Source organism: Capricornis sumatraensis, chromosome 15 (genome assembly GCF_032405125.1).
Source record: "Capricornis sumatraensis isolate serow.1 chromosome 15, serow.2, whole genome shotgun sequence".
Classification (NCBI taxonomy): Eukaryota; Metazoa; Chordata; class Mammalia; order Artiodactyla; family Bovidae; genus Capricornis; species Capricornis sumatraensis.
The window spans coordinates 67189740-67209005 of NC_091083.1; the positions used below are offsets into that span (position 1 = coordinate 67189740).

General features: G+C 51.2%; 2 protein-coding genes across 3 annotated transcripts in view; one reads left to right on the top strand and one right to left on the bottom strand.

Moving 5' to 3' along the window:
- The first annotated feature begins 981 nt into the window (after window positions 1-981).
- MAP1LC3A (microtubule associated protein 1 light chain 3 alpha) lies at window positions 982-2580 on the top strand. 2 transcript variants are annotated; one of them, XM_068987333.1, is made up of 5 exons: window positions 982-1135; window positions 1452-1507; window positions 1592-1698; window positions 1992-2161; window positions 2433-2580. In XM_068987333.1, exons 1-4 carry the CDS (start codon window positions 1096-1098, stop codon window positions 2152-2154), a joined length of 366 nt encoding a protein of 121 aa, XP_068843434.1. In that variant the 5' UTR covers window positions 982-1095; the 3' UTR covers window positions 2155-2161; window positions 2433-2580. The 2 variants fall into 2 exon arrangements, with proteins under 2 accessions (XP_068843434.1, XP_068843433.1); XM_068987332.1 differs by having other exon boundaries at window positions 1992-2580.
- Window positions 2581-2852: 272 nt separating this feature from the next.
- The window catches only part of PIGU (phosphatidylinositol glycan anchor biosynthesis class U), an 86755-nt gene continuing 70341 nt past the window's right edge, over window positions 2853-19266 (bottom strand). Inside the window, exons 11-12 of the mRNA XM_068987260.1 lie at window positions 17962-18104; window positions 2853-3245 (exon numbers count right to left, since the gene is read on the bottom strand). Coding sequence (XP_068843361.1) covers window positions 3132-3245; window positions 17962-18104 — 257 coding nt within the window. The 3' untranslated portion in view covers window positions 2853-3131. The remainder of the gene's footprint in view (window positions 3246-17961; window positions 18105-19266) is intronic.

Consider the following 19266-nt stretch of genomic DNA (forward strand, 5'->3'; position numbering starts at 1 on the left):
GCCTACCAGGCTCCTCTGTCCATGGGATTTTCCAGGCAATAGTACTGGAATGGATTGCCGTTTCCTTCTCCAGCAGATCTTCCCGATCCAGGGATGTAACAAAGTGTTTAGATGAGATTTATTTTTATTTATTCCGTTCCAGATTTTAGGTGAGGCTCCCCATCTTTAATCAGTTTTGGAAGTTGTTGAGGAATTGCCTGTCCCACATTCTCTTCTCTTCTGGAAAGCTGATTGGACCCGAGTTCTCCTCACTTAACCATTCCTGTCCCTTCCTCTTATATGTTCCATCTGGTTTGTTTTCTCGCTCATTGCTTCTGACCTTTCATCCGGTTCAGTGATTTTCTCTTCTGCTGTATCTAATAGGCTTTCTTGCCTCATCCTTCGAGAACTTGACTTTCAATAGCTCTGTATTTCAATTCTAGAAATTCCATGTAAAACTTTCACGCTCCTTTGTAATGTCTTGCTCCAAGTGTCTTCATGTGTTAATCCCCCACCCCGACCACCTTTATCTTTCTCTAACCAATAACGCCACAAAGGCAAGGACGTTTGTTTCAGTGCTGTCATCCCCAGTGCCTCCTACCGTCCCAGGAACGGAACAGGCTGTGAGTGCTGTCAGATGACACAGTAACAGTGGGGACTGGAGGATGCTTTGCGGCAGCCCGGCCCCGCCCCTCCCGCCGGCGGAGCTCTGCTCCCCTACCCGCCTTGGCATCGAGGATTTGCAGCCTCCCCTCAGACCCGGCCTTAGGGAGACGGCGCCCCTCCGCAGGCCGTGACGTCACGGGACTGTGACGCGCCCTCGGAGCCCCCGCCCCTTCCCGTCGCGAGGCTTTCTGCGCCGTGACGTCACGGGTCCGGGCGGGTGGATTTTGCGTCGGCCCAATGGGAGCGGCGCGCCGGCCTCCCCTTTAAGGAATGTTGTGACCTGACGTCACCCAGGCGAGTTACCTCCCCGAGCCGCCGCCGCCGGGCTCAGCGCGAGCTCCGGAGCCCTTGTGCGCGAGGCGCGGAGCCCCCGGAGCCCCCGGACCGCAGCCACATCCCTGCGTCGCGCGCCTCGGAGGTCCGGCCTGCGCGCCCCGCCGGGCCGGCGCGATGCCCTCAGACCGGCCTTTCAAGCAGCGGCGAAGCTTTGGTGAGGCCCAGCGGGCGATCTGCGAGCGCGGGGTAGGGGCGTGGGGGTTGGGGGTGTTGGCCGACCGACACGACTGCCGCAGGTGACGTCAGCTCCGTGACGTCAGGCTCGGGCTGGACCCCCAGGCTGGGAAGCCGGCTCGGGCCTGGGCCGGGGCCTCTGCCTCCCATCTCTGTGTTGTGCCCGGGCCGTGGGGCACGAAGGCCCCCGGGGGCGGGAGCGTCGAGGAGGCGGGGCGGGGCGGGGTCGGGGCCGCCCCTCGGGTACCCGCGGGGCGGAACCTCGGCCCGGCCTCATCCCCGCCCGCTGTCCGTAGCCGACCGCTGTAAAGAGGTGCAGCAGATCCGCGAGCAGCACCCCAGCAAAATCCCGGTGAGTCCCTCCGCCCCCTCCCATCCCGGCCCGACCCAGGCCCCAACTCGGGCTCACGCGTCCCCCGTCCCACCCCGCTCCCAGGTGATCATCGAGCGCTACAAGGGTGAGAAGCAGCTGCCGGTCCTGGACAAGACCAAGTTCCTGGTCCCGGACCATGTCAACATGAGCGAGTTGGTCAAAATCATCCGGTGCGCGGGCAGCAGCTGTCAGAGGGGGACTTGGGTTCTGCTGGGATCAGGCAGGGCGCTGGGTCTTCCGGCAAAAGATGGGGTGGAGGTGGGGTATGGGACTGGGAGCTGGGTCCCTGTTCTGGGGAGGTTGGGAAAGGTCAAGGTCAAGGCTGGGGTCAGTGTCCAGTCAGAGGTAACTGCCTCTAGAAGGGCCTAGAAATGGAGGATCAGGGTCATTTTGGGGAGGGGTTCAGGCTGCGCTCCCCAACATCCAGGCCCCTCACAGTGTGCTTGCCTCCTGCCCCCCTCAGGCGCCGCCTGCAGCTCAACCCCACTCAGGCCTTCTTCCTGCTGGTGAACCAGCACAGCATGGTGAGCGTGTCCACGCCCATCGCGGACATCTACGAGCAGGAGAAGGACGAGGATGGCTTCCTCTACATGGTCTACGCCTCCCAGGAAACCTTCGGCTTCTGAGCCAGCAGTAGGGGGGGGTTGGCTTGGGCATGGGGGGGGGGCCCTGTCAGGCTCTGCCGAGGGAGCTCCTTAACTGAGCTGCCTCTGCCCCTGCCCCTGGTGGGTGGGGCAGAGGTGCCACCTCCTAGCCAGGGGGTACCAACTACACCTTCTCTGCCTCTGGGTGGATCCTGGCCCAGTCATGTTAGGGGGTTGCTATTCTGGGTGCTGGCTGGGATTGGGGAGAGTGGGGAGCAGCCCCCAGCACCCCTGCTCTGTGTGGTTTGTCTTTTTTTTAGGCCCCTGCCTGTCTGCCCATCTGCCCCTCCCTGACCTGAGGCACTGCCCCTGCCTGGACCTGCCCACCCCTAAAGGACTGGCCCTGGGCTCACCTGGTCTTGATGTGGTGTATGGATCTGTGGTCACTGTCCCTCTGCAGAATAAAGATTGCTCAGGCCTGCCTGGCCCTCTGCCTCCAGCTGCTTGGGGACTGGGAACGGCTGGCGGGTGGGGAGAGGACTGCCCCACACCATTTTTGGCTGGCGCGCACACAGACCTGTGTTCTGTAGACTCAGAGCTCTCTCAGGAAACCCACACCTGTGTGTAGTGCCCCACGGCAGTATTATGGGTCATGCCCACCCCTTCCAAGAGTGCAGTGTGGTCCCAGGGCAGATGTGTTGGTAACAAAAAACATTTATTAAGTAGCCACAACCTAACAAGCCCTGCTCACCTGCTTCGTCCCCTTTCCTGCTTGGGAGGGAGGGCTCCTTGGTATGTAGAGCCACAAAGTGGGCGATCCAAGGGGAGATGCTCTTGGTGACTCCCCCCACGGACCTTGCTGCTGGCGTTGGCTCCTCACTGGTACCAGTAGTCGTCACCCTGGACTCAAACCTCATCTGCCCTTGGACTTGCCTACTGGCAACTCTGGTTAGAGGGCCTTGGCCCAGCTGCTGGCCCTTTCACCCCAGAAGTCTGTGCAGCCTTGTGCCCAGCCAGGCCTACTTGAGCACAAGCATGGCCTCCGTGCCGTCCTTGGCGGTCAGGTAGAGGCCGTGTGTGAGGTAGTACTCGCGCCGCAGGAAGGCATAGAAATAATCGGAGATGAGCAGGATCTGGGGGGAGAGAGAGGTTGTGAGAAGCTTTATGATACCTGCCCCTGAACCTTGGGTCATTGAGGGGCCAGGTAGGTGTTAGGGAGATGCTGCCCAAGGAACCCCCCCATCTCAGGGCATACACTTGACCCTTCAGGGTCTCACTGGCCCCTCAGAAGTTGCCGTACCTCCTCCACCAAGCCCTGGCCTCAGCTCTCCACTGGTGCCCCTCCATCTCACCTGGGTGCCCACTGGCCCATTCACGCCAGCTGTGTCCCCTGTCAAACCTGCTTCTCCCACTGGGAACCTATATCCCCCATCTTCCATCCAGGTGTTCAGGCCACAGAATCAGCAGACTCATCTCTTCCCCACACCAGGCCCCCAAGCCTGTTGGTTCTGTTTCTGCCTGCCCCTACAGACATCACCCCAGACAAAGCCACTGTCACATGAACAGCAGTGGTCTCTCTGGGCTTCCTGACCTCAAACCTCCCGCCTGCCCCACCCTAGAAGCAGAGGTTGCTTTTCAAAACACAAATCTGGTCGTGCTGCTTCCTAGCTTCAGGCCTGTAAAGGTGCTCCATGGCTCTTCGGGTGAAGATCAAACTCGGGGGCTCCGAGGCCTTGCGCCTGGTGTGTGTGCTTTAGCCTCTCCCGTGCTCCACCTCACTCAGCTCCAGCCACACTGGCTTCTTCCCTCCCAGGTCCGGACCTTTGCTGTTTCCTCTGCCTGAAATGTTCTCTTTCCCTTTCATCTCGTCAACACCTGCTTGCCCTTCAGGCTCAGAAAGGATCACTTCTTCAGGGAAGCCTCCCTCACACCCCAGACTGGGTCTTGACACCATTCACTTCTATGGTAGCACAGACCCATCCAAATTGCAGTTCTGCTTTCATCCGTGTGACTGCCTGATGACCGCGGCCCCTCCCCTGGCCTGGGCAGAGTCTAGAGTGATTCTGCCATCATGGTGTCTGTGCCTGGCTTGGTCTGTCTGTTCTCTCTGGGCCCCAGAACTGAGAGGGCCCTAGCAGCTCAGTCCACCACCCCCCTCCCTGATGCCCTGAAGTGAACAGGGATTTGCCAAGGCCCCCAAACCCTGGACCTGCAGTCTTACAATTCCATTCATCCTAAGCCCCCAGGACCTCTGCTGCCTGAAACAGGATGGATGTGGGGAGAGGGGCTCACCTCTGCAGACACCACCAGTTCTCAGGCACTTTAAGGCCTTTCAGACTATCCGCACCAACCACCTCAACACGTAAGCCCGGAGCTGGGGGAGCACCTGGCTAGGGTCTCTAAAGGCAAGTCAGAGGTGGGCGGTGGAGCCTGGGGTCTCAGCCTCTGACTCCCCAGGCCCCTGTCCTGGAAAGCCTCCCTCACATGTGGGCAAGAAAGAGGGCACAGAGGGGTCTGGAGGAGGCCCTCAGAACCCACACCATCAATGGCCTCAGGACCACGACCTGCCATCCTGTCACCGCAGGAACTCATCTGGAAGGCTGATGGAACCCATCTTACAGATGAGGAACCTGAGGCACCAAGAGTTCAGTAGTTGGCCTAAGGCTGTACTGGGAGAGCTGGACTGGTGGTCATCACCCTGCAAGGCGATACATCTGGGGCCCAGTGTGCAAAAGGCCCAGAACCCTGCCACTGAGGCTGTCAGAGCAGAGGCCCTGAGGCCTTGTCCCATAACTGCCCGTAGGGCGCAGTTACCACAGCAAGGGCGGTCTTCACCCCCAGCAGTTGCTTTCTCACCCAGGTCCAAGTGCCCGGGGAAGGGGAGCCTGGAGCTGGTGGGGACTGATCCCTGAGCCAGGTCAGATGACGGCAGGTGCAGAGTCACAGTTCATATAACAAAAGAACTCCAATGTCACACATAATCAACTGGCCAAGTAGGAAGTCAAAATACTAGGTTATTAGTTTGAACTATATGAAACCACCATTTATGCAGATCAAAAATGGTTGAGTATTAACAATTTGATATGATTCAACTTAATATAAACTGGAAGAAAATCAAGAAAATGTAGTAATCTAGAAGTGCCAGAGCAAATAACTGTAAGACCTTAAGGAGCTATTCTTTTTCCTTATAAGCCTAAACTTTGTAAATTACATATTCAAGTTATGGTGATAAAAATTAAAATCCAATTAAAAATAATCAGTCAATAAGTGACTGAATAAATAAATAAATGGAGAATCCTTTTTGGAATCCTTTCAAGAGAATTCCAAATAATATATATAGAGACTCTCCTCTTAGGAGGAATTTAATTCTTGCTCACTCGCTACCCCCTGCCCCCAAGCTTAGACTAGACTTCGTGACTCACTTCCAAAGAACAGGGAAAAGAGAAAATAGCCACTCTGCACGGGAGAAGCCTGGCAAACACTATCTTAACCAAACGATGAAGGGTAAACAGCACGAAGTGTGCTAGTGTGTACTGTCTGGGCTTTCCAAAAACCTTAAATGTGGCCTCATGATGAGAAAAGCATCAGACAAACCCAGAGGGGACACTCTTCTGGGATACCTGGCCAGGATACCTCAAGACTGTCCGTGTCACAAGAAATTAGGAGAGAGAGTGTGAGCAGAGGACACAGGAGATGTGACGACTGAGGTAGTGTGGTACTGGGGGCTCGATCCTGGGAGGAAAAGAAGACATTACAGGAAAAGCTGGTGAAATCCACATCAGATCAGGAGTTTGCTTCGTAGTAACAGACCAGGGTCAGTTTCTTGGTTTGGACAAACATACCATGGTAATAGGGCTTCTCCAGTGGCTCAGCAGTAAAGAACCTACCTGCCAATGCCAGAGACATGAGTCATAGGTTTGATCCCTGGGTGGGGAAGATCCCCCAGAGGAGGGCATGGCAACCCACTCCAGTATTCTTGCCTAGAGAATCCCCATGGACAGAGGAGCCTGCGGGCTCAGTGCATAGGGTTGCAAAGAGCTGGACAGGCCTAAAGCAACTGAGCATGCGTACACGGTGATACTATGTTAAAATGGGAGACTGGGGGGGGGGGGCATATGGAAATTCTCTGCACTATAAAATTATTCCAACATTTAAACATTTTAAAAAGCAATGTATTATTGTTACATGCAACAACATGAATGAACCTCAAAAATATCTTGCTGACTGAAAGAAGGCTTCAGGAAATGTACGTGAAGATTTGTTTTACCATTAATAAAGGAAATTGAAGATGATTCGACGAAATGGAAAAATCTCTCATGCTCTTGGACTGGAAGAATTAATATTGTTAAAATGGCATGCTACCCAAAACAATCTACAGCTATAATGTGACCCCTTATCAAGTTACCCATGACATTTTTCACAGAACTAGAACAAATAAACCTAAAATTTATATGGAACCATGAAAGACCCAGAACTGCCAAAGCAATTCTGAGGAAAGAGAACAAAGCAGGAGGCATAACCGTCCCAGACTTCAGATAATACTACAAAAGCTACAGTAATCAAAGTGTCATGATACTATCACAAAAGAAGATATGGATCAATAGAATAGAAAGCCTAGAAGTAAATCCACACACCTACAGTCAATTAATTTTCAACACAGGAGGTGAGAATATACAATGGGGAAAGACAACCTCTTCAGCAAGGGGTGTTGGGAAAGCTGGACAACTGCATGAAGTCAGCAGTAAGAACACATCCTCCTACCATAGACAGAAATAAACTCAAAACAGCTTAAAGACTTAAACATAAGACATGACACCATAAAACTGGAACACAGGCAACATTCTCTGACATAAATTGTGCCAATGTTTTCTTTGGTCAATCTCCCAAGGAAATAGAAATAAAAGCAAAAACAAACAAATGGGACCTAATCAAGCTTATAGGTTTCTGTACAGCAAAGGAAACCATAAACAAAATGAAGAGATAACCTACAGAATGGGAGGAAATATTTGCCAATGATGTGACTGACAACGGCTTAATTTCCAAAACATACAGCTTATACAGTTCAACAACAAAAAGCAACCCAATTGAAAAATGAGCAGAAGGACTAAATAGACATTTCTCCAAAGACGACATACAGATGGCCAACAGGCACACATGAAAAGATGCTCAACGTCGCTAATTATTAGAGAAAAGGAAAGCAAAACTACCATGAGATATCACCTCACACTGGTCAGAATGGCCACCATTAAAAAGTCCACAAATAACAAATGTTCTGGGGAGGGTGTGGAGAAAAGAGAATCCTCCTATACTGTTGGTGGAAATGGAAGTTGGTGCAGCCACTATGGAAAACAATAAGGAGCTTCCTCAGAAAACTTAAAAACAGAGCTGCCGTATGATCCAGCAATTGTGCTCCTGGGCATATATCCAGAAAAAAACCTATAATTCAAAAACTATACACGTCCACAGCAGCACTATTCCCAATAGCCGAGACGTGGAAACCTAAATGTCCATCGATAGATGAACAGGTACAGAACACACACATACAACAAAAAAAAAGAACCAAATAATGCCCGTTTGTAGATGAACAGGTACAGAACACACACATACAACAAAAAAAAGAACACACACATACAACAACAAAAAAGAACCAAATAATGCCCCTTTGTAGCAACACGGATGGAACTAGAGATTACTATACCAAATGCAGTAAGTCAGAAGACAAATATCATTTATCATTTATATGTGGAATCTAAAATATGATACATATGGACTTACCTACAAAACTGAAACAGACACACAGACACAGAGGACAGACTGGCGGCTGGCAAGAGGGTGACGGGGAGGAACTGAGCGAGAGTCTGGGGCTCAGCAGAGGCAAACTGTTCCATACAGAATGGAGTGGCAAGGTTCTACTACACACCACAGGGAACTGCATTCCATACCCTGTGATAAGCCACAATGGCCAAGAACATTAAGAAAGATAGGGACTTCTTTGGTGGTCCAGCAGCTGAGACTCCACGCTTCCACTGCAGGGGCATGGGTTCGATCCCTGGTCAGGGAACTAAGATTCCGCATGCCACATAGCAGCCAAGAAAAAAAATGTATATATGTATAACTGAATCACTTTGCTGTACAGCAGAAATTAACACAATATTATAAATCAACTATATGTCAATATAAAGTTTTTTTAAAGATTTGTGTTTTTCACTGTATGTAAATTTCACATAAGAAAAATATAAGTTTTGAGCTCTGGTTAATGATACACATGCTGAAATATTTGGCAGGAAATGTACTGATATCTGTATTTCACTTTGAATATATCACAGAAATAAGATGGATTTAGAAATGGATCATTTGTGATCACTCAAGTATAGGAAAATGGTAATGGTGAAGTCCAGGTGGTAGGTATACAGGTGTTCAAGGTTACATCTTTCAACTTTGCTTGTATGTGTGAAACTTTTCATAATAAGGCAACAGGGGAGGGTGGTGTGAGGGAGAGAGTCCTGCATGTTGGCTTGGTTTTCTGGAATCGAAGGTCACTAGTCCTGAGTGGGTGACCTGCCTCTGCCCCCAGGGAGAGGGCATGTCGGGGACACACTGGCCTGGAGGCTTTGCACTGAGGGAAGCCCCCAGCTGTCACAGGCTGGCTGAGAAAGCCTCGTTTGACCTCAAGACTTTCCATGTGGGCCGAGAAGGGATTTCCCTGAGGCCCTGGGATTCAGCCGACACCCTATCTGCAGACCCAGTGCCCCTTTGCCCCATCTGAGCAGGGCAAGTCGGGAGAGGAGCCTGGCCAAGTCAGTGGCTGTGTGACCCTCTGTGAGCGACTGCCCCCTCCCTCCCTATGCAGCACTGTCCACGTCTGTAAAATGAATGATAAACTCTAGTTTATTCCTTACAATGGTGGCCCCCCTGGTTCCTGCTCTGTCCCTCTGTGCTTCCAGAGACCTGAAGAGCAACCCATTCTTTTGTTTTTTTAAATCTTTTAATGGCTTTAATTTGAAAATAAAAGTGAAAAATGTTTTTATGGAGTATGAAAACCTGGTTGTGGGGAGTTCCCTGGTGGCCTAGTGGTGGCCGGGGTTCAACCCCTGGTTGGGGGAACTGAGATCCCACAAGCTGAGCAGCATGGCCACAAAAACTGCCAAAAACTGAGTTGCAGGATTTCCAGTTTATTACATGAAAGAGAATTACACGATGTAGGAACTGAATGCTTTCTAAGGTAGTTAGTGGTCAGAACTGCAAAGGTCAGTGTCTGAGAGAGGAGAAAAACACTAGTGCTGATAAACGCTGCCCATTACAATATTTTATTCTTATGAATAAAAATGCTGATAATACTCAGGCATTAAACACTTCACACATGTTAAAACAATTACTTCTTGCAATAAACCTTCATAGTAGGTACATTATAATTATCCTATCTTAGAACAAAGAAACAAAAGGTTCTTCAAGTAACTTGACCAAAGTCGTATACCAGCAAGTGTCAGAGGCAGGCTCTGAACCCAGACTGTCAGGCATCAGACACCACACACTGACCCACGCTGCTGGAGCCGCTCTGCTCTAGTGGAGCAGCCTGTTAAAGCTGCCCTCAGTAACCACAGCTGAGCCCCTTGGCCTCGCTTGCCATCAACCACTGGTTGCCACCAGTTTCCCTCAGAATTCCAACTCAGCCCCCTCTTGCTTGAAGGCCTTCCTCATCCTCCTGGCCCCTGAGGGGTCACACACACACTCTCTCTCTCTCTCTCTCTCATACACACACACACCATGAAAGCCTCTCACTTGCCCGCTCAGAAGCCTCCAGTGCTCCCCTCTTCCTGCACTACACCTGCACGTCCCCGAAGCCCCAGACACAGCCGGGGCCACACCTTGGTGCTTCTGCGCAAGCCCCATCCCTGGGCTAGGATGATCTTTCTCCCAAAGGGCTCCTTCTCATCCCTAGAGAGGCGACGTCTCCACCTCCCACCCCCAGAGTCTCCCCCCAACCCCCACACTCAATGAAGCCACTTCCCACTGCCTACCCACCAAATGGCGGCATCTACTCCAGCTCTGGGGCCCCAGACCCAGCATGCAGCTGGCGTCCTGCCCCCGTGAGGGCGCAGTCAGACAACATTCCTCTCAGTGGCAGCTCTGGGTCATGATGAAGATACAGACAGACAGACAGTCGTGCCGAGTGGCTTGTGGGATATTAGTTTCCTGACCAGGGATCAAATCCAGGCCCTGGCAGTGACAGCACCGAGTCCTAACCACTGGACCACCAGGGATGTCCCAGAAGATGAAGACTGAATGGGGCAGCTGATAGAAGGTGGCCGAGGACAGAGTGGGTAGATCAGAAGTGGTATGAAATGGTCAGAAGATGCTCCACTACAGGGTGGGAGTGAGGAGAGACCAAGAAACCCGAGTATCTGCCCTGGGCCAGGTCCTTTAATAATAAGCACATCAGTGGCTCAGCAGGTAGAGAACCTGCCTGCAATGCAGGAGACCCAGGGGATGCGGGTTCAATTACTGTGTTGGGAAGATCCCCTGGAAGAGGAAATGGCAACCCACTCCAGTATTCTTGCTGGGAAATCCCATGGGCAGAGGAGCCTGGCGGGCTAGTCTATAGGGTTGCAAGAATCGGACACGACTGAGCAATTAATACACACACTCAGGAACCGTCACAATACCCTGGGGCAGGGCTTAGAAGCCTCAGAGGTGAGCAGACTCAGAGGTTAAGGGTCTTGCCTGGGATCACTAGGGAGTAAGTGACACGTTGGGGCTGCAGTGTCTATCCTGCCTGTCTGAGGCCTAAACACCAGTCCATCCTGGCCCCCACAACCCTCCTCAGGGGTCTGCACCCATACACGCTGGGTCCTGCTGTGGCCCTGTGCTCACGCTTCATATCCACTAGACCCAGAGCTGTGCTCCCAGTTCACAACTGTGTCACTGAGCCAAGGAGACAGTTTCTTGAGAAAAGGCAAAACAAGCATATGAGACATCAGAGTCAGCAATTAAGGCAGCGTGTCTAGAAGCCATGGGGCTCAGGATCGCAGCCATGGCCAACAGCCCTGGGCTGCAGTGTCCTGGAGAGGCAGGTGCTGTCATCCCAGGCATGTCCCGGCTCCCCAGGTCTCACCTGTGCTGGGGATGCTGACACCTGACAGCCACAGAGAACTCCCGTGACTGTCATCACTGGCAATCACAGTGCCTCAGTCCCCACCCTTGCTGCCCAGGATCTAGGAAACGGGGATTTAATGGGGAGCAAGAGGGGCCAAGGGCTGGAGCTGGATGGGGCTTAGGTGTGACCGGCCAACTCAGGCCTGAATGGACAGGCATGGGAAGAGATGGTGGAGAAATGCCCCCACCCTCTAAAGTTCTAAAGATGCAAAACAGTAGGGAAATCACTGGATCTCAGCCAGGGTTGGGAAGGTCACAAAGGTAGATCATAGCTAGTTATGAAGGCAGTTATCATCTAGGCAGCACTTTCCAATTCATCCAAGTTTTCCCCACTCACTTCCATATTCTCCACTCATGACCCTGTTCCAGGCTGGGGACACTGAGGCTACCAGCCACTCACACCAGGTCTCAAGATCCCCCTCCCTGTGCTCCAGATTCCAGCCCACACCCCTGATCTCTTCGTCCCTGGCAGAGGGAGGTTTTCAGAGCACAAGTCTGGCCTCAATTGTCTTCACTTCAGACCGACAGCTCAGCCTAGTCCTCAGCATAACTTGTGGCTCTGACCACGGCTGTCTTGAAAGGGCCTCATTCCCTATCAGGCGGCACGTGCTGGTCCTACAGAACTGCATTCCACAGCAGCTCCCTCACAGGCTCTCACCCCCAGACCTCACCTCCCAGAACCTGGTTTGAACCTGGCACGTCCTGCAGGACTCCACTTAGAGGCGTCCTCCCCGCAGAAGCGTCCTTAACCACCAGCTCTGAGCTCCCAGCACAGTCACCCTGCCCTGGCCCCGCCCATTTCCTTTTCTTTCTCTCCCACAGACAGCAGAGCTACTGGGAAGCAGGGCTGTGTCTCACATACCCCTAGCAGAGTGCCTGGCACCTAGTTAATATTTACAAATCAATCAACTAGGCACGAAGTTATGTGACTTGCCCAGGGCCAGTGAGCTGGGCAGGCAGGGGGCTGGGAGGCACTGTGGAGTTCCTGTTGGCCTTGACACCGCTGTACTCCATCTGTGCTTTTTCTCTCTGGTTGTGTGGGTAAGACAAAGGGGGGGAAAGGGCCTGTGAAAGACAAGTCTGGGATGCTGAGTGTTAAGTCTGAGGATGGGAGGGACAAAAGAATGAGCTAAGATGTTAACAAAACGCTACCAGCTGAAGAGAGCGAGCACCCACGCACGTAGAGCTGGACAAGGACGAGGGCTCCAGCCCGGGCCACTGGCGCCTCACGCCACGAGGAGCAGGCCTCCCAGCCGGGGCCATATACCACAAGAATGACCCTGACAGTCCCCTGTCTGTGCATAAACACAGGCTCCACACCACTGGACCACTGGTGACCTGCACAACCCGTCCCCACTTTTTCTCACTGGGGAAGGCAGATTCCCTTCCCCAGAAGGACACACAGGACTGAATGAGCTTCCACATGAGTGAACAAGAAAAGATCATGGAGATGTTTCATTAAAAAGAAAAAAGTCATACTTTCATCATGCTGCCAACAATAAACATGAGTGAGTGAAGTTGCTCAGTCGTGTCCGACTCTTTGCGACCCTATGGACAGTAGCCTACCAGGCTTCTCCGTCCATGGGATTTTCCAGGCAAGAGTACTGGAGTGGGGTGCCATTTCCTTCTCCAACAATAAAACACATACACAAACAGAACTCCTCCACGAGCAGACGAGGTCATGTCAACACACAGGGAAATGTCCAGGAGGCTGGACAAGCATGTGATCCAAAAGATTAAAGGGATCACTTGGGCTTGCTCCCCGGTAAGAGCTCTTTCAACATGAGCCACTATTAATCATAACTCTAGGGGAAGATTTCCTTATGTTACCTGTTTTTAAGTTGAATTAGGGCAAGTGGGACACCTTACCTTCCTCTTAAAACAGCTGAATTTAAACATTCCTGTTTACATGTAATCTGGCTCAGCAGTAAAGAATCCGCTTGCCAAAGCAGAAGACTCAGGTTTGATTCCTGGGTCAGGAAGATCCCATGGAAAAGGAAATGGCAACCCACTCCTGTATTCTTGCCTGGGAAATCCCATGGATAGAGGAGGACAGAGGAGGATAGCCGTGGACAGAGGAGGGCGACAGTCTGTGGGGTCGGCAAAAGAGTCGAACACAACTGAAGCAACTAAGCAACAAGTCCTAGATGACAACATTATCCATCTGCTCGTCTCTGAACTGCAGAAAAAAGAGAGAAAGCAAGCAGATTGCTCTCTTTCCCTTGGTTTCTAGGTCTGAGTGCTTCCTTAGGAATTTGCTCTGGGTATTTGAAGAGCACCTTGCTCATCCTAGCTCCCATGTCAACACGTGTCAACATACAGATCCTCTCACCCTGCCCCACCTGTGACCTGGAGGTCACTTGCTGAAGGTCATACAGTGGCAGAGTGGGGGACCTTGCGGCACGTGTGCATGTGAGACACAGATACACCTCTTACGTACCGACAGATGGTTTCCTGTTGCTATTTCCTGGTTACTGACTCTCAGGCACAATTATAATCAGCAAATGATCTGTGCCACAGGCTAAAAAATACTTCATGGCTCTGAGGAAAGGATGGGGCCTAAGTCACTAGTTTACCTGCCAGTATCATTAATAATCACCAATGATTTGTTCTATTATGAAACATGGAACTGACCAACTCAAACAGAGCAGGATTTCAAATCTTCAGGCTGAGATGCACTCTACATTCAGCTCCAGAGTCAGCAGTGATGGGCCGGACACCTGCTGAAAATCCGTACTCATCTGGTTCCCAGGACAGCTTTGCTCTGTCTTGCCCAGGCAGGGGAGAATAAAGACCAGGTAACTACCAGGTACTGCTGCAGGTAGAAGAGCTGGAAAGAGCAGGCTGAGGGACTGAGGACACCCTCTGAATGCCACACAGCTCACCAGAAGCACTAACTCTAGGTCAGACGGAGGCTGCACTGGCTAGGGCTAGGGACGACACGCAGGGGCTTCACTGGCCATTGAGACCAGAATCTGGCAAAAGTGGGACAGAGCTGCCACCCCTCGACCTTAGCCAGTGAGGGTGACCTGGCCCCCACTCTGCCCACCTCCCCCCTTCCTTCTGAGTCTGGAAGGCCCAGCCCATACTCTTATTCCCTAAGGCTTTCCCTGACCACTCAACAGGAAAGTTGATCTTGCTCTCTTGGGATTCCTACAGTGGTTATACTCTGCACATTTGGCCATTAATCACATGATGTTCTCCCTGCCACTCTTTGGTTCCTTCAATCATTCCACAAATATCCGCTAAACAACTACCCTGTGCCAAGCACTGACTGGGTGGCTGGGGACCCTGCAGTGGGTAGGAGGGTGGATTTCTGCCTTCGTGAAGCTCACAGGCTGGCGGGGGAGGCAGAGAGAGAAGCAGGTAACTTATGTAGACTTATAAACTGGGTAAGTGCTATGAAGGAAACACGCAGAATGCCAAGACAGAGACTGTGGGACAGGAAAACCTCACAGAAGATCTCTCTGGGGAGGTGACAATTAATCGCTACCAACTTCTAAATGTCCATTTGCACTTTGCAGCTCCCAACAGGCTGGAGGGCAGGGGAAGCAGACCCTCACAACAAGGGGTGCTCTTGTAGCTCAGTTCGTGCTCTGGGACAAGAATGTGACTCTAAGGACTGCCTTGGTGAGTAAGTGCCCCCTGTGACACGCCCCTTGAGTGATCCAGCGGTGGCAGCAACAACAAAACCCGAAGCCAGCAGTCCCAGAAAGTATTTGACCCAACAGACCTGTCTCTGGCTCAGAACACAAAGCCCAGACCAAGGAGGTCAATGAAACAGGCATGCTGGATGCCTGAACAAACGGCCAGCTTCAGGACACCTGGCCCACTGCCAGGAGGCCTGGAGGCTGGCATGACTTGTCTGAAGGGCAACTTGGCAAAATCCGCCAAAACATACAATGCTTACGCCCTCTGACCCAGTAAATCCCATCACCTGGAATCTATCCTAGAAAATACTGGCATGTGTGCGCAACAGTATGTGAGGAGATACGCAGGGTTCTCCCATTTATAACATCGAATCACCAGAAGCAACGTCAATGTCCATCAGTAGCGGCCTACCAGTCACAGAAATCACAGGACATCCTGCCACAGAATGGGTATCATGGAGCCGTTACAAAAAAAAAAAAGGGATCTCAAGGTAAAATTATCAAGTGGAAAAACAGCCAGTTAAAGAACAGTACTCAGCATGGGATGTCTTTAATGTTTGCATGTGGACTTAGAGCTATAAGTCTCTTAACACACAGAGGAAGCTTGCAAAGACACACACCAAACTGATTCTAACAATCACATCTGCCACAGGACAAGAGGAGACGCAGGCTTTACTTTACATCTCATATGCTTCTATTTTGTCTTCTTTTCCCCGGCAGTAATGAATTCACTCATATGATTAAAAATGCATTTTAAAGAGTTTTGTTTTTCTTTTTTAAGATAAAGTTCAATGCCAAGAGATCAACCTAGTGTTTCTCCATAGCTCAGCCTCTAATACTCATCATCCAACTGGCCTTGGTTCCTACCCCTAACCACTTCCTCCTTTTTCCAACAATTCAGTTTCTCCTAGCTTTGCGGCACCTGACGACTTGTAAACATTTCCCGTAACATTTTCAGACAGTGTTTTTTCATAAAGACAGCCACAGGACAGAAAGCTGTTATCTGGAAAGTTCCATGGATACTTTATACCACTGCAACTGTATTCCTGACCCACAGTGACCTGACGACCTGACAACAAGCTGTGAACTATTTCAGTGGAGCTTGCCAAGCCCCCCAGAGGCCCAGGGCAGGCCCCATGCCAGTCATCACTTTCAAAGGAAAAGGAAGGGGATTTTAACAAGACAGAAGAGCCAGAACAACTTTTTTAATTTCTTCAATGTACTTCAAGAAATTTGCAGCCTGCAGATTTCTGTTTGCATGGACAGAGGCAGGAGGTGCTGAGTATCTATCCACCAACAGTAACCTGTGTGTGTGACAGGCAGAACAGATTCCCTGGCTTGCTCCCACCCAGCCTACAGGGCTCTCCATCTCTCTTCCTGCTGTGCACAAACTAAGACAAATAGCCAGGCTGGACATGAGTTGTCCAAAAACGTCCATGCAGGAAATACCAGACTCATCACTCATTGCAAGAGCCCTAACTCCCTTCTTCTTTTCCAGTAGCTAACCTTGGAGGCAAAAAGTCTCCATGGGGATTATTCACTGGCGTCACTGGTCTCTCTAGCGAGCTGTGCTTCCCATTCGTCCATTATGCACAGGAAATGCCAGGCTGTGCCAATAGCAATTGAAATGGTGAAGGGCACAAGTGATTCTCATAAGACGTCGACAATTAGGACACAGCTGACCTGAGGGAACACAGCATGGTGAACGAGGGGCCCTCAGAGAAGCGTGCTAGACAACCTGCAACAGAATCGCTGCAGAACTTGTTAAAAATACAAAATCCAAGGACTTCCGTGGAGGTCCGGTGGCTAAGATTCCACACTCCCAATCAATGCAAGGGGCCTAGGTTCGATCCCTGATCAGGGAACTAGGTCCCAAGGGCCGCAACTAACGATCCCGGTGCAACCAAATAAAGAAATATTTTTTAAAAATACAAAATCCAATCGACACCTCTGGGAGTGGGATCAGGGAATCTGCTTTAAAAAAATCAAAGCCATGTAATTATGACAGCTGTAGCATAAACACGGGACTTAAAAACACCTTAACAAGGAATCTGTATTTTTTTAACAAGCTTCCTGCAATGATTCTGATGCAGAGAAGCACTGCTCCATGGCCCCAAGGGAGAGGCTGTCCCAAGGTCAGAGTTCCGTGCTGGTCCTCCTCATTCTAGGATGCCTCTCGGCCTCCTCTCTGGCTAAACTACTTCTCTCCTAAGGACTCTGCCTTTGCTCCTGCTGCTCCAAAGTCCGCAAAGTCTCCCCTCCCCACCCTCACAAACCGCTCTCACCCTGGGGGCCGCAGTCCAGGAAGTCATGGAAAGCAGAGTGCAGGGGAAGAGCACACTAGCCAGGATGGTGTGGTCAGGCTCTCACCCCACGGTCTCTCGCTCTTGCCCCATGTTTTGTAAATAATGATGATGTAACAGCTGAGATCACTGAGAGCCCTGCTCATGTGCATCACGAGGTACTTGCGCGGCCATGGGCTACTTCTGTTCCGTAAGTACATATACGCTCCAGCTGGAAAGCCAGTGGGTTATGTGATGTTATGGCTACTGCTGAGTCTGCTGCACCAGCCAGAAGAGGATAAATGTGTCTGCAGTTCCTACTGCTCCTTGTGTCTTCTTCCAGCCTCTTAGCTTGAGCCTTGCCTATTCTGGGTTCAACTAATAGCGCGCACAGTGAGATAAAGCGAGACAACTGGTGCCGTGAGCAGGATCGGCAATACACCAAGCCTTCCCGGAACTCGGTTCTTGGCTCCTCCAATGATCTTGGGCAATTGACAATCTCTGTGAGCCTTGGTTCCCGTTTGTAAAACAGGGATCACTGTCTCACAGGCTTGCTGTGAGAATTCAATGCAATAAACATTAGCCAAGTTCAGTTTCCCCCACTGCTCTTACTGCCCTACCTTCTCTATAGAACCTCGAGCTACTTGAGGGGAAGAACTGCCCCTCGTTCACATCCAAACACTTGTTGGCAGAACCCAGGGCCCAGATGGAATGTTTGAGGCTGCAAAATGAATCCCTGTTGCTGGGCTGTCCTTAACTCTTACCTGTCCAATGTTGAAGGTCAGTGTGATGGCATAAAAGAAGTTGGAGTTGGCACTTCCTGCGTAAATCCAGAGATGCCACAGGACAGGGAAGAGCAGGGAGCAGATGATGATGATACAGGCGAGGACAAATACGTTTCGCAGAACTGCAAAGAAGATGGCCACCATTAGCAGGACTGCAAAGACACACACGGTCACCGTTAGCCTAGCGCTGACTCTCTGGGTCCCTTGCAGTGATGTCCCCGCAGCACAGAGAGGCCCAGGAAAAGCTTGGTGGAGCTCAAAGGCAGAACGCCCCTGCTTCCCCACCCCAACACATACATACACACACACTCAGATGCACATACACACAAGATGCAACCTCAGACCCTTGGCAATGGCTCCTTCTGCCTCCTTCCATGGGAGGTACAAGACTTGAACTCTTCCTCAGACTCTGGGTTCAGCTGGCTACAGTCGGTAATGCTGTGAATGCCTCTGGGCACTGCAAGGGGCGGGGGAACTTCAGCAAGACACTGCCCTTAAACCCCCAATCCCAGGGTGTCCATGAGTAACTCCTCTCCTGGCCCCAAGCAGGGTGCTTTCTGACCTCTGTGGATCATAGATACGAATGGCAGCACCAACCCCTCAGTGTTTCTAGGGTGCCACAGCCCAGGTCTTAGGAAACACATTTTCCATTCTCCTCAGTTCATATCTTAGGGACCCTACCTTGCTTTTCAAATGTCCCTCACTCTTCCTTAGATGATCTCTTTTCGATACCCTCCCTCTTTACCATCATCCCCCCACTCCCCGAGGGAACGTAGAATCTCACCAGGGAGAAGCTCCCCCAAAGCCCCTGAGAGGACCGGCTACACACAGTGGTCTGCGGGCAGGCTGGCAGGCAGAGTTCCACTGGGGAAAGGCACCCTGATAGTCGGGCACAGACCTCAGAGAGACCTTGGTTAAAATTCCTAGGGACTTTCCTGGTGGTTCAGTGGTTAAGAATATGCCCTGCAATACAGGGAATGCACGTTTATTCCATGGTTGGGGAGCCAGGATCCCACATGCCACAGAGCAACCAAGCCTGCGCACTGCTTCTAGAAGCCCCCCATGCGCCGCATGAAAATCCAGCAAGCTGCAGTGAGACCCGATGAAGCCAAATAAATAAATTTAAAAACAATTCCTGCTCTGCCAGCAAGTTTCTCAGAATCTCAGCTTCCTCATCTCTAAAATAGGGCTAAAATGCCTACTTCATGGAGTGTTCCATGAATTGAACAAGTTGTGGAAAAGCTAGCAAGGATGTATTATTGTGTGTTTGCTATTGCTATGGTA